The sequence below is a fragment of the Heliangelus exortis genome, chromosome 3 (assembly GCF_036169615.1).
Source record: "Heliangelus exortis chromosome 3, bHelExo1.hap1, whole genome shotgun sequence".
Classification (NCBI taxonomy): domain Eukaryota; kingdom Metazoa; phylum Chordata; class Aves; order Apodiformes; family Trochilidae; genus Heliangelus; species Heliangelus exortis.
This window is the reverse complement of record NC_092424.1, coordinates 114840751-114859402: the sequence shown is the minus strand read 5'-3', so window position 1 is coordinate 114859402 and position 18652 is coordinate 114840751. Positions and strand designations below refer to the sequence as shown.

The 18652-nt window shown below is 50.9% G+C and overlaps 1 protein-coding gene across 4 annotated transcripts in view; it reads right to left on the bottom strand.

Moving 5' to 3' along the window:
* Positions 1-748: 748 nt before the first annotated feature.
* Positions 749-18652, bottom strand: part of ASXL2 (ASXL transcriptional regulator 2) — a 106475-nt gene continuing 88571 nt past the window's right edge. For all 4 annotated transcript variants that reach the window (XM_071742300.1, XM_071742301.1, XM_071742302.1 and 1 more), the window contains 6 exons: positions 18129-18269; positions 16595-16758; positions 13854-13950; positions 11774-11879; positions 9378-10095; positions 749-7142 (listed from right to left, as the gene is read on the bottom strand). In XM_071742300.1, the coding sequence (XP_071598401.1) occupies positions 4668-7142; positions 9378-10095; positions 11774-11879; positions 13854-13950; positions 16595-16758; positions 18129-18269 (3701 nt within the window). In that variant the 3' untranslated portion in view covers positions 749-4667. The remainder of the gene's footprint in view (positions 7143-9377; positions 10096-11773; positions 11880-13853; positions 13951-16594; positions 16759-18128; positions 18270-18652) is intronic.

The following is an 18652-nucleotide window of genomic DNA, read 5'->3' as shown; positions in this document are numbered from 1 at the left end:
CACCCTGCTGCCCCTCAGCACCCTCCTGCCCCTCAGCACCCTGCTGCCCCTCAGCACCCTCCTGCCCCTCAGCACCCTGCTGCCCCTCAGCACCCTCTGCTCCTGAGCACCCTGCTGCCCCTCAGCACCCTCTGCTCCTGAGCACCCTGCTGCCCCTCAGCACCCTGCTGCCCCTCAGCACCCTCCTGTACCTCAGCTCCCTCCTGCCCCTCAGCACCCTCCTGTACCTCAGCACCCTCCTGCTCCTCAGCACCCTCCTCCTCAAACACCCCAAGGCAAACCAGGCAGTAGTTTCCAGGCTGGTTTTCCATCAGCTGACCAAGCACAACTCCCAGGAAGCTTCCCCAGGGCTTCGAGGCTCCCTGTGGGACATCCCCAGTGAAGGGGGTTGGGAGCAGCCCCTGCCTGTTTCTTTCTTTCCTCTGTGCTCATTCCAGGAGCCTCCAGCCCCACCACAGGACGTGCTGCTGCCACTGAGGGGTGACCACACCTCCAGGAAAGGCTTGAGGACACCTGGGCAGGGGATCACCCCCATTCCAGTGGTTCAAATGAACTCAGACTGAGCAGCACAAATCCTGCATTCAACCTCCACCTCCATGGCCAGCAGCCTGGCCCCAGGGTGCTCTTTGCTGCCTCCAACAACACCCATCAGAAGCAACAACCTGAGGACACCACCTGCCTGTTCATGACCCACCAGGAACTTCTTGTCCCATCAGCTGTTGCCTTCCACATAAAAAAGATACAACTCTGTGGAGCATCTTGGTCTTTCCTTATGACAAAGGAAAGGACATTAAAATTTCACACAAAATTCCTTCCCTGTGCTGCCAACCAACCCCCAAGCCAGGAGTCAGGTACAGAGCTGCCTCTGCTCCTCATGCCAGACCTTGGACACAGGGAACTTCACCCCAGTGAGCAGTTTGTGTTTCCAGCTCTCAGGCTGCAGGAAAAATTTAAATCTTAAGAATCCTCTATTCCTCAAGTTGCTTTTTCTGCCATAGTTTGACATCAGGCTTTGAAAAAAATATTTTCATAGAATCCTAGACTGGTTTGGTAAAACTCCCCCAGTGCCCCCCCTGCCATGGTCAGGGACCCCTCCCCCAGCCCAGGGGGCTCCAAGCCCCATCCAACCTGGGCTGAGACACTGCCAGGGATGGGGCAGCCACAGCTTCCTTGGGCAACCTGGGCAACCAGGGGCTCAGCACCCTCAAATTCAATAATTTCTTCCTCATGTCCAACCTAAATCTCCTCTCCTCCAGTTTAAAACCATTCCCCCTTGTCCCATTGCAGATTTTATCTCAGATTTTTTTTTTTATGACAGCATTGACTAGAGTGCCTGTTAACAGCTGGGGAACCAAAGCCTAACGCTTTAAACAATATCACAGTATCACCTTTTGTTTCTATATCCAGTGTGAAGGCAGGTTTGGGATCTTGCTGGAAGGAGCAGCAGGAAGATGAGATGATGGGAAGAGTGGAGCCAGCTGGGAGGAGCCTCCAGCAACAGCCTGAGCCCACGGAGGGAACTCTCCCCTTTCAGCTGCAGGATTTCTCCCTTCTCAAATACTTTATTGCCCAACCAGCACTGTAAAACATGCAAAGCTTTCCAGGTTTTACGTCAGCCTGCACTGATAGTGATCATTACACTGAGCTCCATTATTTCTGGTAATTTCCTAACTACTTAATGCCCTCTTGCAAACCCGTGGAGGTTGTTCCACCAACTTACACCTCGTAGCTTGTGGCTTCTGTTCAAATCAAAGACATGCAGTCAGAAGAATTTATTTTCTTAAAAAAGGAGAATAATAGTAGCCCAAGAAAAGTGCTGATCCACGAAAATAAAACTAAGGCACTGAACAGAGTTGTAAACTTCCAGGTCCTCAGGACAGGTGCCTACACTGCCCAACCCAGCTCTGGAGCCACTGCAGCCCCTGCCCTGCCAGGGCAGACTCACAAGTGGCACGGGAGGTACAACCCATGCACTACTGAGGACGTTTGTGAAATTTAAAGGAAGAGGCTGGAACCAGAGCCAGGGGTGGTGACTGTTCCAGAAGATGCTGACAGGAGCAAAGGAGCAGCCTGGGCACACGGCGGGGGGAAAGCTGAGTGCAGGAGCAAGGCAGCAGATCAGAGCTGGCTGCAGCCTCATCATCTCCTTCCCTGTCTTAGGCAGCCCTGTCAGCCTAGAAAGATGACACTGATAAAAGTCAAGGCGTTGATCCAATTATGCCAGCAAAGCCTCTTGCCTCTTATTTGAGGCTAGAAGGACTTTTTCAGTTTATTTTGTAACTAGTGACGATCCTTAAATTGGATTATACTGAGGGATGTGTCTAAAGACAGGAATGAATGTGTCTAACTGAGGATTACTCTGCTGGAACTGCTCTCGTGTCTCACCAGGGCTCAAGTTCATAGGGAACAGACATCCCCTGCTCTCAGTCCTGCACTCCTGAGCCTTTCACAGCCTGGAACTGCCTTACACTGCCTCCCAGGATTCAAAATGACACCAGAAATTCCTCTTCCTGGTGGTGCTGATGTCTGAATCAACCCAACAAAAATGGCACTACCCCTCCTGTCAGTGTCTGGGGTTCCAAGGGGAGAAGCCAGCCCCTGTTTGCTGGTCTCCCCTCCACACCAGGTGCTGGGAACACAGACCAGGGGGTGCTCCTTGGGCTAGGACTGCCCACCAGCACCTGTGCAGCACGGCAGAAAAACAGGGAGTTGTTCTTCTGTAAGGTTGTTTCTGCTTCAGATTTGAAAAACATGGACTTGAAGACTCTAAGACTTAAACCCTCTTTGCCCCTGGCTGCACAGTCAGAAAGCTCCCCAGGAAATGTAAAGAGGAGCAAAGCAGAGGCCAGGATCTGCTGCAGCTCCTGCTCTGCTGGGCAGGGGAGGAAACCTTCCTGCTGGGTGATAATAGTCTGCAACTCTCTTTTCTTTATCATCACAAAAAAAAAAAAAAATCACCACCCACTCCTGGGGACAAACACCCTGCAGTTCCCAAGCAATGATTTCTGACCTTTACCCAGAGCACAGCAGGTTCCCAGGAGGGGGAAAGCAGTAGCAGAGTCCAATGGCAAGAGGCAAGGCTTAGGGCCCCAGAACAGCTGTCCTGCCTGTTTTGTTAATATTGCTTCATCTTAAAAAGGCCTTTGGATTAAAAGTGAATTCAGTGCTATTTTTTTTTTCTCCATCAAAAAAAAAAAAAGAAAAAGATCCATTTACCTGACTGCCCTGCAGCATGGCCCCCACCCCCCCTGGGGCCAGGACGTGCTCAGCCCACCCAACCTTCCCCTGTTTGGGGAGAGAAATGACAAGCCCAGCTGGGCTGGGGAGGCAGTACCATTCCCTAACGCCCTGATTTCCATCTAACCCAAGAGAACCAAGTCTTGAACAGCAGAAGTGAGGATGAGCATCTCCAGCTGTGTCCCCCTAGGTTGGGTGCAGTGCAGACCCCCCTCCCCCAGCCACCCCAGACCCCTGCCCACCTTGCCACCCCACCTCACCCCAACCCCAGACCTCAACACAGCAAAACCCAAGCTAAGTCCAGACCAGTTTGGTGTTTCCAGACACAGAGACCCAGTGGGCTGGTGGTGAGGCCCAGCAGGACCCGTGTTTTCCTTTCCCTGTGCCTCAGCTGAGCAGAAAATCCTTGGGAAGGAGCGATGCCTGACTGCCCCCAAGGGCTGGGTGAGCATGGGAAGCTCCCTAAAAACCAGCAGGCCCCAGGGTGACACTTGGGAGCACTTGGCTGGCATCAGGTGCTGGGACAGCAGATTTCTGCTGGCAATGAAGTGCAGTTGAGCACAGATTTGTGATCTCTGCTGTAAGTGGCTCCTGGGATTACCCACCACCACGCCCACTGAGTCGTTTTAGTGATTTAAACTCTTGAATCCTATGGTTATACAGTTGCCTTTTTTGCAGAATTTATCAGTAGCAACTCCAGACACTGCCTTCCTGAAACCAAAGTGACTGCAGCAGCCCCCTTGGAGACAAGGAGAGGATAATATGCACCTCAGAAACACCAGCCAATATTGCACAACCCAGTTTGCCTTCTGGAAACAGCCTGGTCACAAGTGAGAGGCAAGTACTTGAAAGGCTGGAACAATGTTAATGCCTTCCAATTCTGAAAAAATTGAACTGAAATTTAGAGCAACAAAACGAGCCCCCTTCAGGGGGGGGTCCTGCTTTGGAGCTCTGGGATCAGTCAGTACAAATGTTCAGTTTCTTGATTTTTCCAGTTCTTCTCTTTGTCCAGAGAAGACCAACAACAGGCTATAAGGTTTTGCCAGGGGTTGGCTCCCCCCATCTAGAGCAGAGCTCAGCAAACATGCTGGATAGCAGGCTGGGGTTAATGAAACTGCAGTACAAGTCAAACACTATCTCCTAAAAGATTGAAAAAATATTTTTAAACAAAATAATGTGACATATTTACAGAATTCCTTAAGTGCAAACTCTTGTCACAATTCACGTAGTTGAGCTCAGTTTAGACTCACTGTACAAGAAGGTGCTCTTTCTTTAATGAAAGAAGAACTCTACTCTGTAATTCCTGATTCAGTAACGTGTCTCTTGTGCAAGGCAGTAAATTTCCTGTTTTCTTCCCAACGTACTTCTGAAAGCAAACCCCCCCCCCAAAAAAATACCCCCAAGCCATCCTCTTCCCCATCCCCTCCCGGTTACCGCACCACGAGGCAGGAGACACAGAGCTTAGAGGGGCCGATGCAATCATCATGGCAGAAGGCACCGCAGCCCTTGCACATGATCATGGCTTTCAACCTGCAGTAACATTTGGAAGGGGAATCCTCCAGGCTGCTGTCTTCAGAGAAGGCTTGAACGGGGATGCTCTGAGCCCCGTGGCCACCAGAGTTCATGGCTTGGCTGGTGGGAATGGTGGTGACAGTCACGGAGAAGGACATGACGTTCCCCATGCTGCTGGACAGCTGATTGCATTCACTCATCAGGGAGCCCTGGGTCACCTCTGGGGAGGTGGAGACGTTTATTGTGCCACTGTAACTGGGGCCAAGGAGCTGTGCTGCAGCATTGCCAGGGAGCTTTGGAGGGTGTGGAGCAGAGAGCAGGGGTGGCTGCTGCTGCTGCTGCTGCTGCTGCTGCTGCTGCTGCTGCTGCCCGGGGTCTGAGGATGGTGCAGGAGCACTGAAGAGCTCGGGGCTGCTGCGCATCTTCCCCCTCATCGCCTGTGCCATTTGCTCTTGAGCAGCTTGGATGAAATCTCGTGCTAGTGCAGTCCCATCAAAGGCCTGGATGTTCTCCTTGCTGGATGGTGCCTGCTGAGAGGCTTCGCTCTTCACGCCCTTTTTAGCCAGGGTGCTGTAATCCGAAGGGTTCATGCCATGAGACACCTGCTCCTCCTGACACTGAGCAGACACCCGGCCAGCCTGGGGCTCCTCTTTCACACTGATGTGTTCGTGCTCATCACCAGTGCTCTCATCATCTGCATCTCCCTCCTCGCTGCTGCTGCCATGGCCAGCCAGCTCCTCACATTCCCCAAATTCTGTTCTTGCAGCTTCAGCAGGACCGTGCAGACACGGGCGGCTTTCGGGGTTCAGGGAGAAGCCTCTCCTCAGACTCTCTGAACCACGACCATAGGTGGAAATGTTGAGCAGATAATGACCAGACATGGCAGGCTTGGATGTCCTCCTGCCCATGAAACCCAGCATAAATCTCTGGCTGGTGGAGCTGTTTTCTAACTGGAAACCTGAGTGAGTGAGGTTCAGTTGTGAAGGCTGAAGGACTGGCAACAAGTTCTGCCTCTGGACCCTCTTGATGAGAGTCTGAAGGATCTGCTCTTGGGTGGTTTTGCTGAGTGCCTCATGGCACTGGTGCTGGTCAGGACCGGGGTCCTTTCCCGAGGGGAGCGGAAAGGTCCTTGGAATGTGAGGCAGAGGCCTGTTTGGGCAAAAGATCTTCCCAAGCTGCTGTGTGGGTAAATTTGATTGTCTTTCACCCCCCTCAGCTCCAGCACCATTCCCTGCTGTGCCCGGAGCACTGGATGCTGCTGCTGCCCCTTTTTCCTCATGGGAAGATAAAGGGACAGTTTTCATCTCAGTTTTGGTGAGAGGCTTTGGCAGGATTTGCTCCAGAGGGACGTTCTTGCCTTGAAGAAGCTGAGTGACCAAAGGGTTGTTAGCAGGGATACTGGAGCTTGGTTTTGGAAGGGCCCCACTGGAGCTTGAACCTGCCTGAGTTTTAAGGCTAAGTGCTCCTGAAGAAGTGCGAGGGGGTGGGAGAGATGGAGCAGATGTGACCACACCTCCAGCCTGGGACTCTGAGCTGGTGGATGTCAGCGAAGGCGTCAGGGGGGAAGGAGCTTTGCTTTTAGACACATCCAGGCTGGAGCCTCCTAAGGCTGCAGGTGCTGCCTTAGGTAGAGCTGTGCTGGGCTCTGCTGTGGGCAGGGTGCCACAGCCTGCTCCATCCCTGACAGCTGCTGCTCCACAGCCTGGGCTGGGGCCTGCTGGAGCAGAAGGTGCTTTGTCATTGCTACCACCATTTGGGGAGCCCAAAACCTGACCCCCAGCTGTGCTGGGGGGGCTCTGCTTTGCTCTGATGCTCTTCTCTAATGCCGAGGTGGCTGGTGGGGTGGAGGAGGAGGAGGATGAGGATGAGGATGATGATGATGATGAGGAGGAGGAGGAGGTGCCTGCACTGCTGCCTGGAGCTGGGGGTCGCAGTGTGGCAGTTTGCTGTAGTTGTGCTCTAGAAGGACCATGAGGCGGTGCCTGCCCCGTGGTCTGGGTCTCCATTTGGGTGCAGGTCCCTGGGCCACGGGGAAGAAACCTTCCCGAACCTCCCCCGCTTCCAGTTCCTGCCAGTTCCAGTGCATTGCCTCCAGTTCCAGTTCCCTTGGCTCCGCTCGCTGCCGGGTCACTCTTCTCTCCCCCACCCCCCGGGGGGGTCCCACCACCACCCCCAGGCCCTGGTCCTGGCACAGCCCCCCCGGCCGAGGCGGCGGCGGCAGCGGCGGCGGCGGCTGCTGCCCTCTGAGCCTTGGCTTGCTGGGCTCGTGCCTTGATGTCTGCCAGAGTTCTGGCTCCTGTTCTTCCCGGACTGGTGAGTGAGATGGGGAAACGTGCCCTGGGAGAGACCTGGCCCACAGGAAATGGCATGGGGGAGATTCTGGAAACAGGAATCTGAAACGGGAGAAAAAAAAAAACAGAGCTGAGACATGGGGAACACTGAACCCACGTGTTTAGGAGTGTAAGAGTTCTTGTCTTGGAGAAATAGCTGAAGTTTTTGAGAAAGTGATTATGTTTTGGAGCTGGGGAAGAATTTCTCCCTGGAAAGGGTTGTCAGGGCCTGGCCCAGGCTGCCCAGGGCAGGGCTGGAGTCCCCATCATGCCTGGAGGGGTTTCAGAGCCCTGAGGGACATGGGGCAGTGGGCACGGTGGGGTTGGGTTGATGGTTGGACTGGATGATCTTAAAGGTCTTTTCCAACCAAAAGGACTCTATGAGTCTAGGAAATCCCTTGTTTCCCTCATTTAAGATAAAAAATAAAAGAAGTCTATGGTCTTTTGATGTCTGTTTCTCCTGTTTAAGTCTGTTACAACCCCAGTGACTCAGAAGGCTCATCCTCTGCTGTTGCACGCTTGTTCATCATGCACCATTACTGAAAATCCCACCACACTCCCTGAGGAAAAAGTCAGGTTCTTCCAGAACTCAACACCTATTGCCCCTTACTCTGCTTCACACTTCATTCATCTCTAACTTATTTACTTTTGAAGATTTATGTCAACATTCTGCTTGCTTCTGCATTGCTCTTCTACCCCTGTGTTTACATTTGTCTCCTCATCGGCTTTGTACAAAGTCAAAATCATTTCTTTATCTGTATCTGTAGATAAATGACAATATTTTAGTCCTTCCGAGCACGGGTTCTCCACACCCCTCATCATGCCAGTTTACTTTCTGTTAAGCTTATTTTTTTCAAGAATGTAAGTGATGAGAAGCAGGCACTGATGTGAGTGCTTCTCTGTCCCTAGTGCCAAGACTCAGGGGAGTTTATTTTAGGGTTACATTTGTTTGCAGGTCTCTGCAGGGCTCATCTTCTGATTAACCATTTCACCACTTCATTCTTTTGTGAGAAATTAGGTGTCTTCTACCTTACAGGGGAAAATATTTTCACCTGCCCTTAAATTGGCTCTAATATTAAATGGAATCCCCCATTTATTACACTGCAAGTTCAACCATGCTTCCCAGATGGTATTTTGAACCTCTTTTGTGGACAGTTTTTCCCCAATTTTTTGTCACTAACAATTTCTATTAGTGCTTTCCTGAGTCTGTGCTGTACTCTAGAGAGAACAATGAACCATTTTTATACTTTCTGTTTGCATACTTCCTACTAGAAAAGACTCTTAACAGGAGAGGACTCTTAGGACATACAGAAACACAGTCATGGAGCAGTTTTCCTTTTACAGCTTCTGCCTAAGGCCCCACACCAGGGAGCTGAACTTCAACCAAAGCAAATTCTGGTTGCAAAAGCACAGACCTTGTTCTACAGAATCCAAAGTTTTCTATTCACACAGGCACATTTGGTTGTAAAGAATTTTCCTGTGCTGGTTCATCCACTTTCTATCTCCTGCTGAGCATAACATCACTGGGACAGCCTCAGTGTTGTCTGCAGGATCCTGTAATCATTTTCTGACAGAGTACCAAGTGCCTGCATGGTGTTTGTTTCTTACCAAGGGGCATCCCTGGCACTTTCCCTGGAGGAGGTGTGTGGTCCCACCACCTGGATCTCAAATGCAAGAGCAGGGCCTTGGCTGGAGCATTCCTTCCCTGCTTTTTTGTCCTCTCTGCCCTCTCCTGGTGGTGATTTGTTGCCTGTTTCCCACAGGTTTTTGCCAAGACTCAGCAGCCAAAGGGCTTTTGGAATCGAGTTGTTCCCTACAACTCTTCCCCTGCTACCTACTCTGGCACCATTCTGCATTCAGCTGCTATAAATGGTAACAGCATCATTTCTGGATGGCCTTTTTTTAACCACAGATGAATACTTTACTTTCTGGGTTTGGCACAACACAGGAAGCTGCTGCTGGGATTCTTTTCTGGACCTGTTAATGTGCTGCTGGGGATCCTCACACACCTGCAAACTTCTCACACTGCTGGGCTACCAAGTGCTTTGTTGTTACACTTCCCCCACAGCTCCAGTGCCCCTGGTTTCACCCTGACCTGCAGTTCCTCCTGGGTACTTTGGGCTTTTCCACTCCTGCCTGAGGTTCTGCCCAAGACACCTTGAGGAGAGGTTCTCAGCTGACCTCGATGAGCTGCAATTTACAGAATTTACACATGACTAGGACTAGCAGAGCATTTCTGTGACAACTGCACCCACCCAGGCAAAGCCAGGCTGGGGATGTGTCCCCTTTTCTCTTTACCTTGAGTGGGGGCACCCGTGGCACGGGGGTCCCCGTGGCAGGAAAGGGCTGGGGCTGCCTGCGAAACGCCTGCTGGTGCTGGCAGCTCCCCACCACCCGTGGCCTCTTCTCAGGAGTGCTGGGAGTTTCCTCACCACTCTCTGACTTCCTCTTCTGGGCTTCCACGCTGACTTCCATGGCCTCGTTTGCAGGGGGCTTCTTTTCTGGTGCTTCTGGAGTCATCGTTGGGGTCTTCACCTTTGCTGCCACCGCTTCACCTGCTTCGGGGCTCTTTGGTTTCCTGGGGGCCAGAGCTGGGGTGCCAGCAGCCTCTCTCCCTGGCACATCCTGTGATGCTTCGTGCTGCCTCTCTTCTTCTGCCCTTTGACTGGTGGCAGTCTGGGCTTTCTCTTGGGTGGGCTCTCCTTGGACTCTCTCTCTGGGAGGCAGAGCATGGTCCCCAGGTTTCACTGCACTCCCAGCTGGGCAGACCGAGGCCTGTGCAGGTCTGGCTGGTTTGGGTTGCACGTTCTCTCTTCTTTCCTCTGCTTTTTTCATTGCTGGTGCTTCCTGGGCTGCTTGTGCTTTAGGCTCCAATGGAGAAGCAGTCTCCTCCTTGAGTGGTGCCAGAGGGGCTGGTGTGCATTTTGGCTGTTCAGCTGCTGGGGTTTCAGGCTCTGTCTCTGCAGGGCTGATGTTTGCTGTCAGTCTTCTGGACTCCTCAGGACTCAGTCCAGAACTGTCAATAAAACCAGAAGTTTGTATTTTGTAAAACATTCTTGCAAAAAGCACAGAATCCTGATGAAAACTGAGAGAGGATTCTCTGTGTACCACACCCTAAATAAATATCTCACACCCCTAATTCTGTGCCATGATCTTTGAAATCCTTCCACACCATTAGTGCTTCCAGATGAACCAGAACTTTACAGCAAAGCTGACAAACAACTGAGCACAGGTTAGATTTCCTTCTCTACCCAGATACCAACTTTCCAGACTGCAAACCAAGTGAATTTGGCTGCAATATTTATTATCCACCCCAGACATATACCTGCAGCACACCAACAACCCCCAGAGCTTGCATCTGTCTCCAGCTCAAACGGTGACATTTGTGGGAGGGGACACTGAAAGCTTTCCCACCACCAGGACCCCTGGCTTGGAACCCTCAGTGCTGCCTTTCCCCACCATCAGAAAGCTGGGAGCATTTCCCTGTATTATTCATCCATCTTTGTTTGCAAAAGCAATGAATGAGCTGGGAATCCAACTCCCAGGCTGACGTCTGATTTGGGATTAACTTCATCCACCCCTCTCCACAAAACATCAAATGTGGAGGTTTTCTTACTGACAAGCTCTCAGGAGCTAGAGAGAACTGAAATATTGCTATTGTGCATGTCACCTGCACCCTGTCCACCTAAAGTTTCAAGAATGTGGCTGTCCCCCTTTTCCTTCCTGCACAGAGCTCTATCTGTGATCACACCCTGGTTTTCCACACCAAGAGAACTGGGTAAGTTCCCTGAGTAAAGCTCTTTGCTAATGCCACAAGATCACTCATGCTCTACACCTGGTGTGTGGCTTTACCCAGTCCCACAGCCTGCAGGATGTGCACACCCCAGCCCCAAACTCACCTGTGAGACCCCAGACTATCAGACCATGGAGTACTACAAATAAGGACTAATAATGTTTGCAATAACCCAAATGCTCTAGAGGGCTAGAACATCACAGAAAAATGGGAGGGAAACTGGCTGACAGTCCAAGGACAAGCATAAAAGCTAAAACTGTCAAGATGCAGGACAAGAAATTTCTTATTATTTATTTACATGGATCTGCTTGTTTTCAGGTTCCTTATTTACCTGCACAGAAACCTGAAATCTTCTCCAGAGCCCAAATGGATGGGTAAATCTTGAAGAAGATTTTTAATATATTAATTGTTGATTTATATATTTATTTTATTAATAACATGATAAAAAGAAATAAAGAAAGACTTATGGACTTGGGAGGTTAACCACCTACATGTCTGATTGAAGGAAAGTGGACACATAAAGAGAAACACAGAGGACTTTATGTGACTGCTCAGCCCCACACAGCCCTGAGCCTCCATCCTGACACCAGAAGAGCCCTAAAGGAGGAGTGACTCCAAGTACTGTAGTAAGGAGTGGGAAAAGTCAGGATGTGAAGTCCAAAGGAGATCCTTGCCCAAGGAGAAGAGCACTGCACTGGCTGAGGTGACAGTGACAGCACAGACATCACTTGCATCACTTGGGTGGCTCCTCAGCTCTGGGGCTGCTTGGTGAAGCTACAGAACCTTCTCAGGCTTCAGGAATAATGAAAAGGGAAGTTTGTTGATGGGCAGCAGCTGCAAACTCAGCAATGGGCACAGCTGGACAGGCAGGGTGGGACTGAATGGCAGCTGAGTCTCCTACCTCTGACCATAGTAGCTCTCAAAGAAATGTTCCTTCCACAGCTCAACCTTCTTCTCCTTTTCTATTTCTTGCCGTATCCTGAGCTGCATCTCTGGTGTGAACTCACCTGCAAAGTGCAAGAAAGGATTTCTCATAAAACAACCAGAAAATGAGTGAGGTTAAGCACAAGAGAGAGTCCCCTTCAGTGCCAGCACCAAGGTGTGCAGGACCATGTGTTCAGATTCTGAGGGTTCATCAGACAATGAGGAAACTTATTCTGACACAGCTGCAGAGCTTTAGTGACAGAGATGGGACCTTGAGGCTCCAGACCTCCTTCATTCCCAAGCTTTGTCTTGGTCACACCATTTTGTTTGTGCTCTTTAGGACACAGTTACCAGAACCAGATCTTTTCCAGCACTGCAGTTCCCAAAGAGAGGAGGATTCCTGGCAGAGATTAACAGCAGCTGGATGCTTCCATCACTGCACAATGTGCTCCTCAGCCACTTCCTCCCATCAAATAAGGGGATCACAAGAAATTCTTGCTGAGTTTTTGCTTCATGCAGGTATCAAAATCTGTCCAAAGGAAACTAAGAGTGTGTCCTAGTTCAGAACACTGTTCCTTGTCAGCCTGACACCAGGGCAGCCACCTTTTCCTTGCAGTGAGTGCTCAGGGCCCCAGCCAGAATCTCTGGGATATCAACCTTCTTTTCTGTTTTTCTATAAGTCTGGTCAGGAAAATAAATCTGGTTTTAGTCTTGCATCAAAACCAGTGGAACACCTGCCTTTACTTCAAAGCATTTGGTAACAGGGTACAAAATCTGTTCATTTGACACAGCCTCTGCTTTACTGTGAATCCATGGATTTCCCTTGCTGTGGTTTTTCTGCATCAGGCCAGGCTTGCCCCCAGCTCAAAGCAGAGCAGAAACTGGATGGCAGCTTGCATCAAGGAATTTACTTATTATGACCATCTGCCTGAAGGCTGCCAGGGGCCTGGGGGGGTCTCCAGGACAACCTCTTGGTCTTCCTGGATGGCAGCCCTGCCCTCAGCCATGCTGAGTGGTCCCCCCAGCTTGGTGTCCCCCAGAAACTCCCCTGGGGTCACTGATAAGGACACCAAACCAGGACACTCACACCCTGATGTCCCAGCAGGGACACAGGAGGGCTGTGGGACAGGTACCCAAAGCTTTGCTGAGGCTGAGGGAAGCAGTGCCCACTGCTCTGCCCTTCCTCATCACCCATGTTCAGTGCAGCCAAGCTGCTCAGGCAGGAGGGACCCTTGGTAAAACCATCCTGATGGCTTCCAGTCACCTTCTCCTCCCCATCCCAGAGATGTGCTCCAAGAGGGCTCCATGGCATTCCCAGGGGGGACACTGAGGCTGAGCAGCCCTCCATGTGCTGAAGGGAAAGCTGACTGGGGCTGGGGTCATAACATTGGGGGTGACCCCAAACACAGTGTAGCATACATATTAATACAAAAATGGATAAATTTCTCTGTGGAAAAGCCTCTGTAAAGAGTCAATCATCCAGGCATGAGGAGATGATATTCTCCTCTTCTTAAACTGCGTCATGCACAGCTGAGTTGTGTGGCAGAAATGGTTCCTGACTCCTGGTGATGTCACTTGGTGGAGTTGAGCACCTCTAAGATCAAGATACAAACGATTGTTGAAGGTGCAGGAGTCCAAGAGATTAGGGAATGTCTTTGTCTCATATTAAAAATTGTGGCTCCAAGGCCTGACCACAGAGCAGCTGTGGCTCTGGGAACACAACTCCCCTTCTCTCCCAAGCTTAGCAGAGCCCTTCATTTAGTGGGTTGTAACTCAGCTCTACTGTTACTTCACCAAGATTTTAAACACAGTTTCCTTTTTTTTCCCCATCTCTTCCAGTGACTTGCTGCTTCTCCCACATGCTCCAGGAGACCTCTCTGATCCCAAGCCCTCCTTGCTGCAGCCCCCCAGGAGCACAGTTCCAGGTTTGTGTTTGCTCTCAGGGGCTGCACTGACCCCACCTGCATCAACCCAAGTCCCTCCCGTGCTTCATTTTCGACACATTCCCCAAAAACACTCCCTAGCTCAGAGCCTCCCAGTGTCTGGGGAAGTTTTACCTTCTGACAGCCTCTCCTTCCAGCCCTGGGCAGCTGAGGTGAAGAACTCGTTGTTGAGTGCAGAACCACTCAGCTTCATCAGCCCATCAGCCCCCACCTGCAACACAGCAGAGAGCAGAGAGCATCAGCACCTGGAGGGGCTGCCAGGTGGGGACAGCAGAAACTACACCCAGAGAACTACACCCTGGGGCAGCACAGGAGAGGGCAGGAAGGAAAAGCAAGGACATTAAAGGTTTCACAGAAAAGCAGCTCTGAAATGTACAGAATCATAACCATGGGTGCTTCAGGACAAAGAGGGACCAAGGAAGCTCCCAACCCATCGAAGTGTGGTTACCAGACAGGGCACTGGAGCTACAGAGTGGGACCTAAACAAGAAAGCAAGAGGCTAAGACTGGAACACAGCAAGGTGGGAGATTATAGGCAGGGTAATAAATCATAGGTGAGGTTTGCTTTTGCTCTTCATCCCAGGGAAGTAAAGGTGGAATTCCTCCAGCACACAAATACACAGATCCTTCAGTAAGTCATAAAAACCTGCCCTGGGCAAAACTGGTGTGCTTCTGGTTCTCACATAGATAATAAATCAGAACAAAGTCAAACCCAACTGTCTGAATGCAGGGTACACCTGATGCCAACACTGAAAGGAGCAGGAGCTGATAAAGGAAAACACTGCTTTTCTCAGGAAAAGCACTCCCCTCCTGGGGGAGCAATGAAAATGATGGAGGTGACCTCACAGAAGCTTTTTAAGTAAGGTTTAGTTAAGAGATTTGTCACAGAGTCACAGAATGGCTGAGGTTGGACCTTAGGGCTGAACCCAGGAGCTCAGAGCTCATCCCCTCCAACCCCCCTGCCATGCCCAGGGACACCTCTGATCCAGCCCAGGCTGCTCCAAGCCTCATCCAACCTGGCCCTGAACACCTCCAGGGAGGGGGCAGCCACAGCTTCTCTGGGCAATCTGGTCCAGAGTCTCAGCACCCTCCTGCTGAAGAATTTCTTCCTCAGATCCAGCCTGAACCTCTTCTCCTGCACTTTCAATCCATTTCCCCTTCTCCTGGCACTGGACACTCAGGAAAAGTCCCTCTGCAGCCTTCCTGGAGGTTCCCTTCAGGGACTGGGGGGCAGCTCTAAGGTCCCCCTGAGGCTTCTCTTCTCCAGGCTGAACAATCCCAGCTCCTCAGCCTCTCCTGGGAGCAGAGCTGCTCCATCCAGCCCCTGGATCAGCTTTGTGGCCTCCTCTGGACTCATCCCAAGAGCTCTGTGTCCTTCCTGTGCTGGGGACACCAGAGCTGGATGCAGGATTGGAGGTGGGGGTCTCACAGGAGCAGAGGGGGAGCATCCCCTCTCCTGCCCTGCTGCCCAAGCTCCTCTGGATGCCTCCCTAGGACAGGGTTGGGATGCATCATGTTTAAGTTGGGAGCAGCCATTATTTCTGAAAGCAGAGATTTATTTCCAGACCTCTAGTGATGGAGCAGAGGGAGCAGAGTTCACAGGGCTGTCTGACTGCACACATGGTGGTTCCTGTTCCTCGTGCTGGAGGACAGGGACAGACAACCCCTGTCAGGCTGATGGTTCTGCCCCAAAGACTTGGCTCTTCTGCAGGAGATGCTCAGCTCAGGCTGAGCCACAGCTGAGCAAAACACAACAGAGATGTGACCTCTGACAACTGCCATGTCCAAGCCTTCACCTCTGTGCTTGTTTGCTACAGCAGAGCCTGACATTTTTTAAAGCAGGCATCACCACTTGATGGGCTGGGCTGCTCGAGGAGATTTACTGCAGCAAAATGTAAAAATTTGCTCTCTCTGGAGTCAAGCAATATTATTTAGTTGGTCAGAACTTGTTCTTAGTCAAATTTTAATTGAATTTAAGGACAATTAAAAGTCAGGACAGAAATGTCTTGCCATCTGCTGTCAGGATCTTGCCAGTAAACCCCAGCTGCAAACTCCATCACATCATATTTTGACACATACCTAATTATTATAAAGGCCACAGGACTTATAAAAAAATTCCTTCAAATATTTATTTGATCCTCCTTGGACTAACAAGTCCCCAGTGAGTGCTGATAGAAGAACAGAATTTATGAGACAACACGAGATGTTAGGACCCCTCCTAACTCCAGTGAACATCTCTTCAGCAAAGCTGATCAGAAGGCTTCTTTCAGGAGATGAAGAGGGCACCAAGGTCTCCCTTCAGCCTCCTCTTCTCCAGCTGAACATCCCCACCTCCTTCAGCCTCTCCTCCTAAGATCTGTTCTCCAGGTCTGGTTTTTTCCATAAGGAAAAGTCTATCCCATTAGACATCAAGACAGTACTTGGATGTCCATCCTGAGTTACCTCTGGAGCTGCCCCCCAGAGCCCCTCTTCCCCCTCAGCAGGAGCAGGAGGAGGAGGAGCAGGAGGAGAACAAGGAGGAGGAGGAGGAGGAGCAGGAGCAGGAGGAGAACAAGGAGAAGGAGGAGAAGGAGGAGGAGGAGGAGGAGGAGGAGGAGGAGCAGGAGCAGGAGCAGGAGCAGGAGCAGGAGCAGGAGCAGGAGGAGAACAAGGAGGAGGAGGAGCAGGAGCAGGAGGAGCTTGGGCAGGAGCAGGAGCAGGAGCAGGAGCAGGAGCAGGAGCAGGAGCAGGGGCAGGGGCAGGGGCAGGGGCAGGGGCAGGGGCAGGGGCAGGGGCAGGGGCAGGGGCAGGGGCAGGGGCAGGGGCAGGACCAGGACCAGGGGCAGGGGCAGGGGCAGGGGCAGGAGCAGGACCTACCTGCCTGTCCACCTCGGGCAGCAGCAGCAGCAGACGCTGCTGGCACTCCGTGGGCAGCACAGAGAAGGTGTGCTTGTTGATCAGAGCCCTCAGGTTGGTGTTCACCAGGATGGAGTCAGGGGTTTCCACATCAATTTCAGCACACTTGGTTCTCTTCAGCTGCCCTGCAAAGAGCCACACAGACATGAGCACCACCTGACCTCTGAGAGGATGGCAAGCTCTGGAGCTCAGTGCCTCTGAGAGGTCATCTCGCTGATCCGTTCCAAACCTTGGCTTGAAGCACCCATTCTGCCTTTGAGATACAGTTAAAAGTAAAAGGTGGGAGGTTCTATCCATACCTAATATCCTGTAGCCTGCAGCAGCCCACCTAGCAGCTTTGGAAGGGATCCTGGATCTCTGGGGACCAGCAAGGAGTCTTGTTCAAGAGGCTTTCTGAGACTACTTTTAGCCACGTCAATTTTTCTATTTTAAGCCCCCACTTAAGGTCAGTTTGTTCCTGGGGATTTCTTCTTGTTCTTTCCTACTTTTGTTCCCAGCCAAAGCATTTCAGAGAAATTCATCAGCTCATTGTGCTTGCACAGAAACCACAGCACCAGGCAAAGCAGCCACCAAGGCCACCATTAACCCTCACACCTCAGTCAGCTCCATCCAACGTGCTGCAGGTTCAGAGAATAATGAGGAAAACATTTGTGCTGTGTGCTGTTTCCTTCAGATCTACCCACTGCCTGTTACTGGCAAAATCCTGTGTGTTTGGATGCTTAGATGGAAAGGACATTATCAGCAAAATGGGTCAGACCCTGCTACCCCTGACCTCAGGGTGACAGTGATTATTTTTAAGGTAAGACTTCACAGAATAAATGCCACAAAGGTTTGCTGAGTTAGGGGAAGTCTGCTGTATTAGAATTGGTTCAAAAAATGTCTCTGCAGGTTTGTGACCTAGTGAGGTTGCAGAGTTTCCTATTTACAGGGGCCAAATGAAACATACCCTAATAAATGCCTCTTTTCACCAGTGACACAGGAAATCCAGGACGATGAGCTCAGATAGAGACCTCAGGGTAACTGGTTCAGGGAGGTCAATTTCATCAGCTGTAAATGTGAAGCAAACCCCAGAAGGTCAGGAGGGCTTTGTGAGACCCAACTTCAGCCAGGGGGAAGGACTCAAGGAATAGTGGAGCCCAAAGTGTAAAGATCTGGGAAGGAATTACTTTTTCCTTTTTAATATTGTCCAAGTGTCTAACGTGCATTAAAAAGCCTACTAAATAATGCAAGTGCTTTTTTGCTTCTCAAACAGCAAGCTGCAAATTCACAGGTAGGAATGCCTGATGGTAAGAAATGAGAGAGGGTTTATTTGCACAGGTATGTGGTGAATTATTTCTCCTGAGTCACACAGCATGCTAGCAGTGCCTGCCAGAGCTGTCCACAAGTCACTTTAGTCATAAAATTAATTACACATTTGTCTCAGTTTTGCTACTTTGGCTTTTGCTTTGTCATCAGAGCAACCAAATCTCTGTAAGGAGAAAAAGAAATCTCTTACTTGCATGGAGCCTGTCAGATCTCTGGAAGGGCTTCTTCCCCAGCCCTGGCAAGGAGTTCTCCAGCTTGACAGAGGGAGAGGAACTGGAGGTGGAGTTCTGAGGGCTGCTGGCCTGTCCATCTGACTGCTTTCCTTCCCAAGCTGCACAGGAAATTGAGACATTTAAACACAGCCACATACAGAGAAATCTTCCAGGAGAGCTGCTGGGGCTGCAATGAGGATTGCTGGATGTGCACACCCCAAGCCCAGCAGCTCTGGGACATCCCCAGGACACCTCTGTGCCTTTATTCCTGCAGCACTGCCTTCCCAGTGGGATGAGAGCAGGAGAGCCCTTGGCAGTCAGACATGGACAGCCATGCCAGGCATGGTTTGAGGCTGCTTCCCAGTCAGTCCCATCTTATTTCCCATCTGTATCCAACCCAGTAACAATCCTGTTAAAACTTCCTTTCAGAGGCAGTTTTAGTTTCTGTTGGAGTTCACTGACAGGAAAAACTTCACACTTTACATGTGCCTTCTGAATTTCA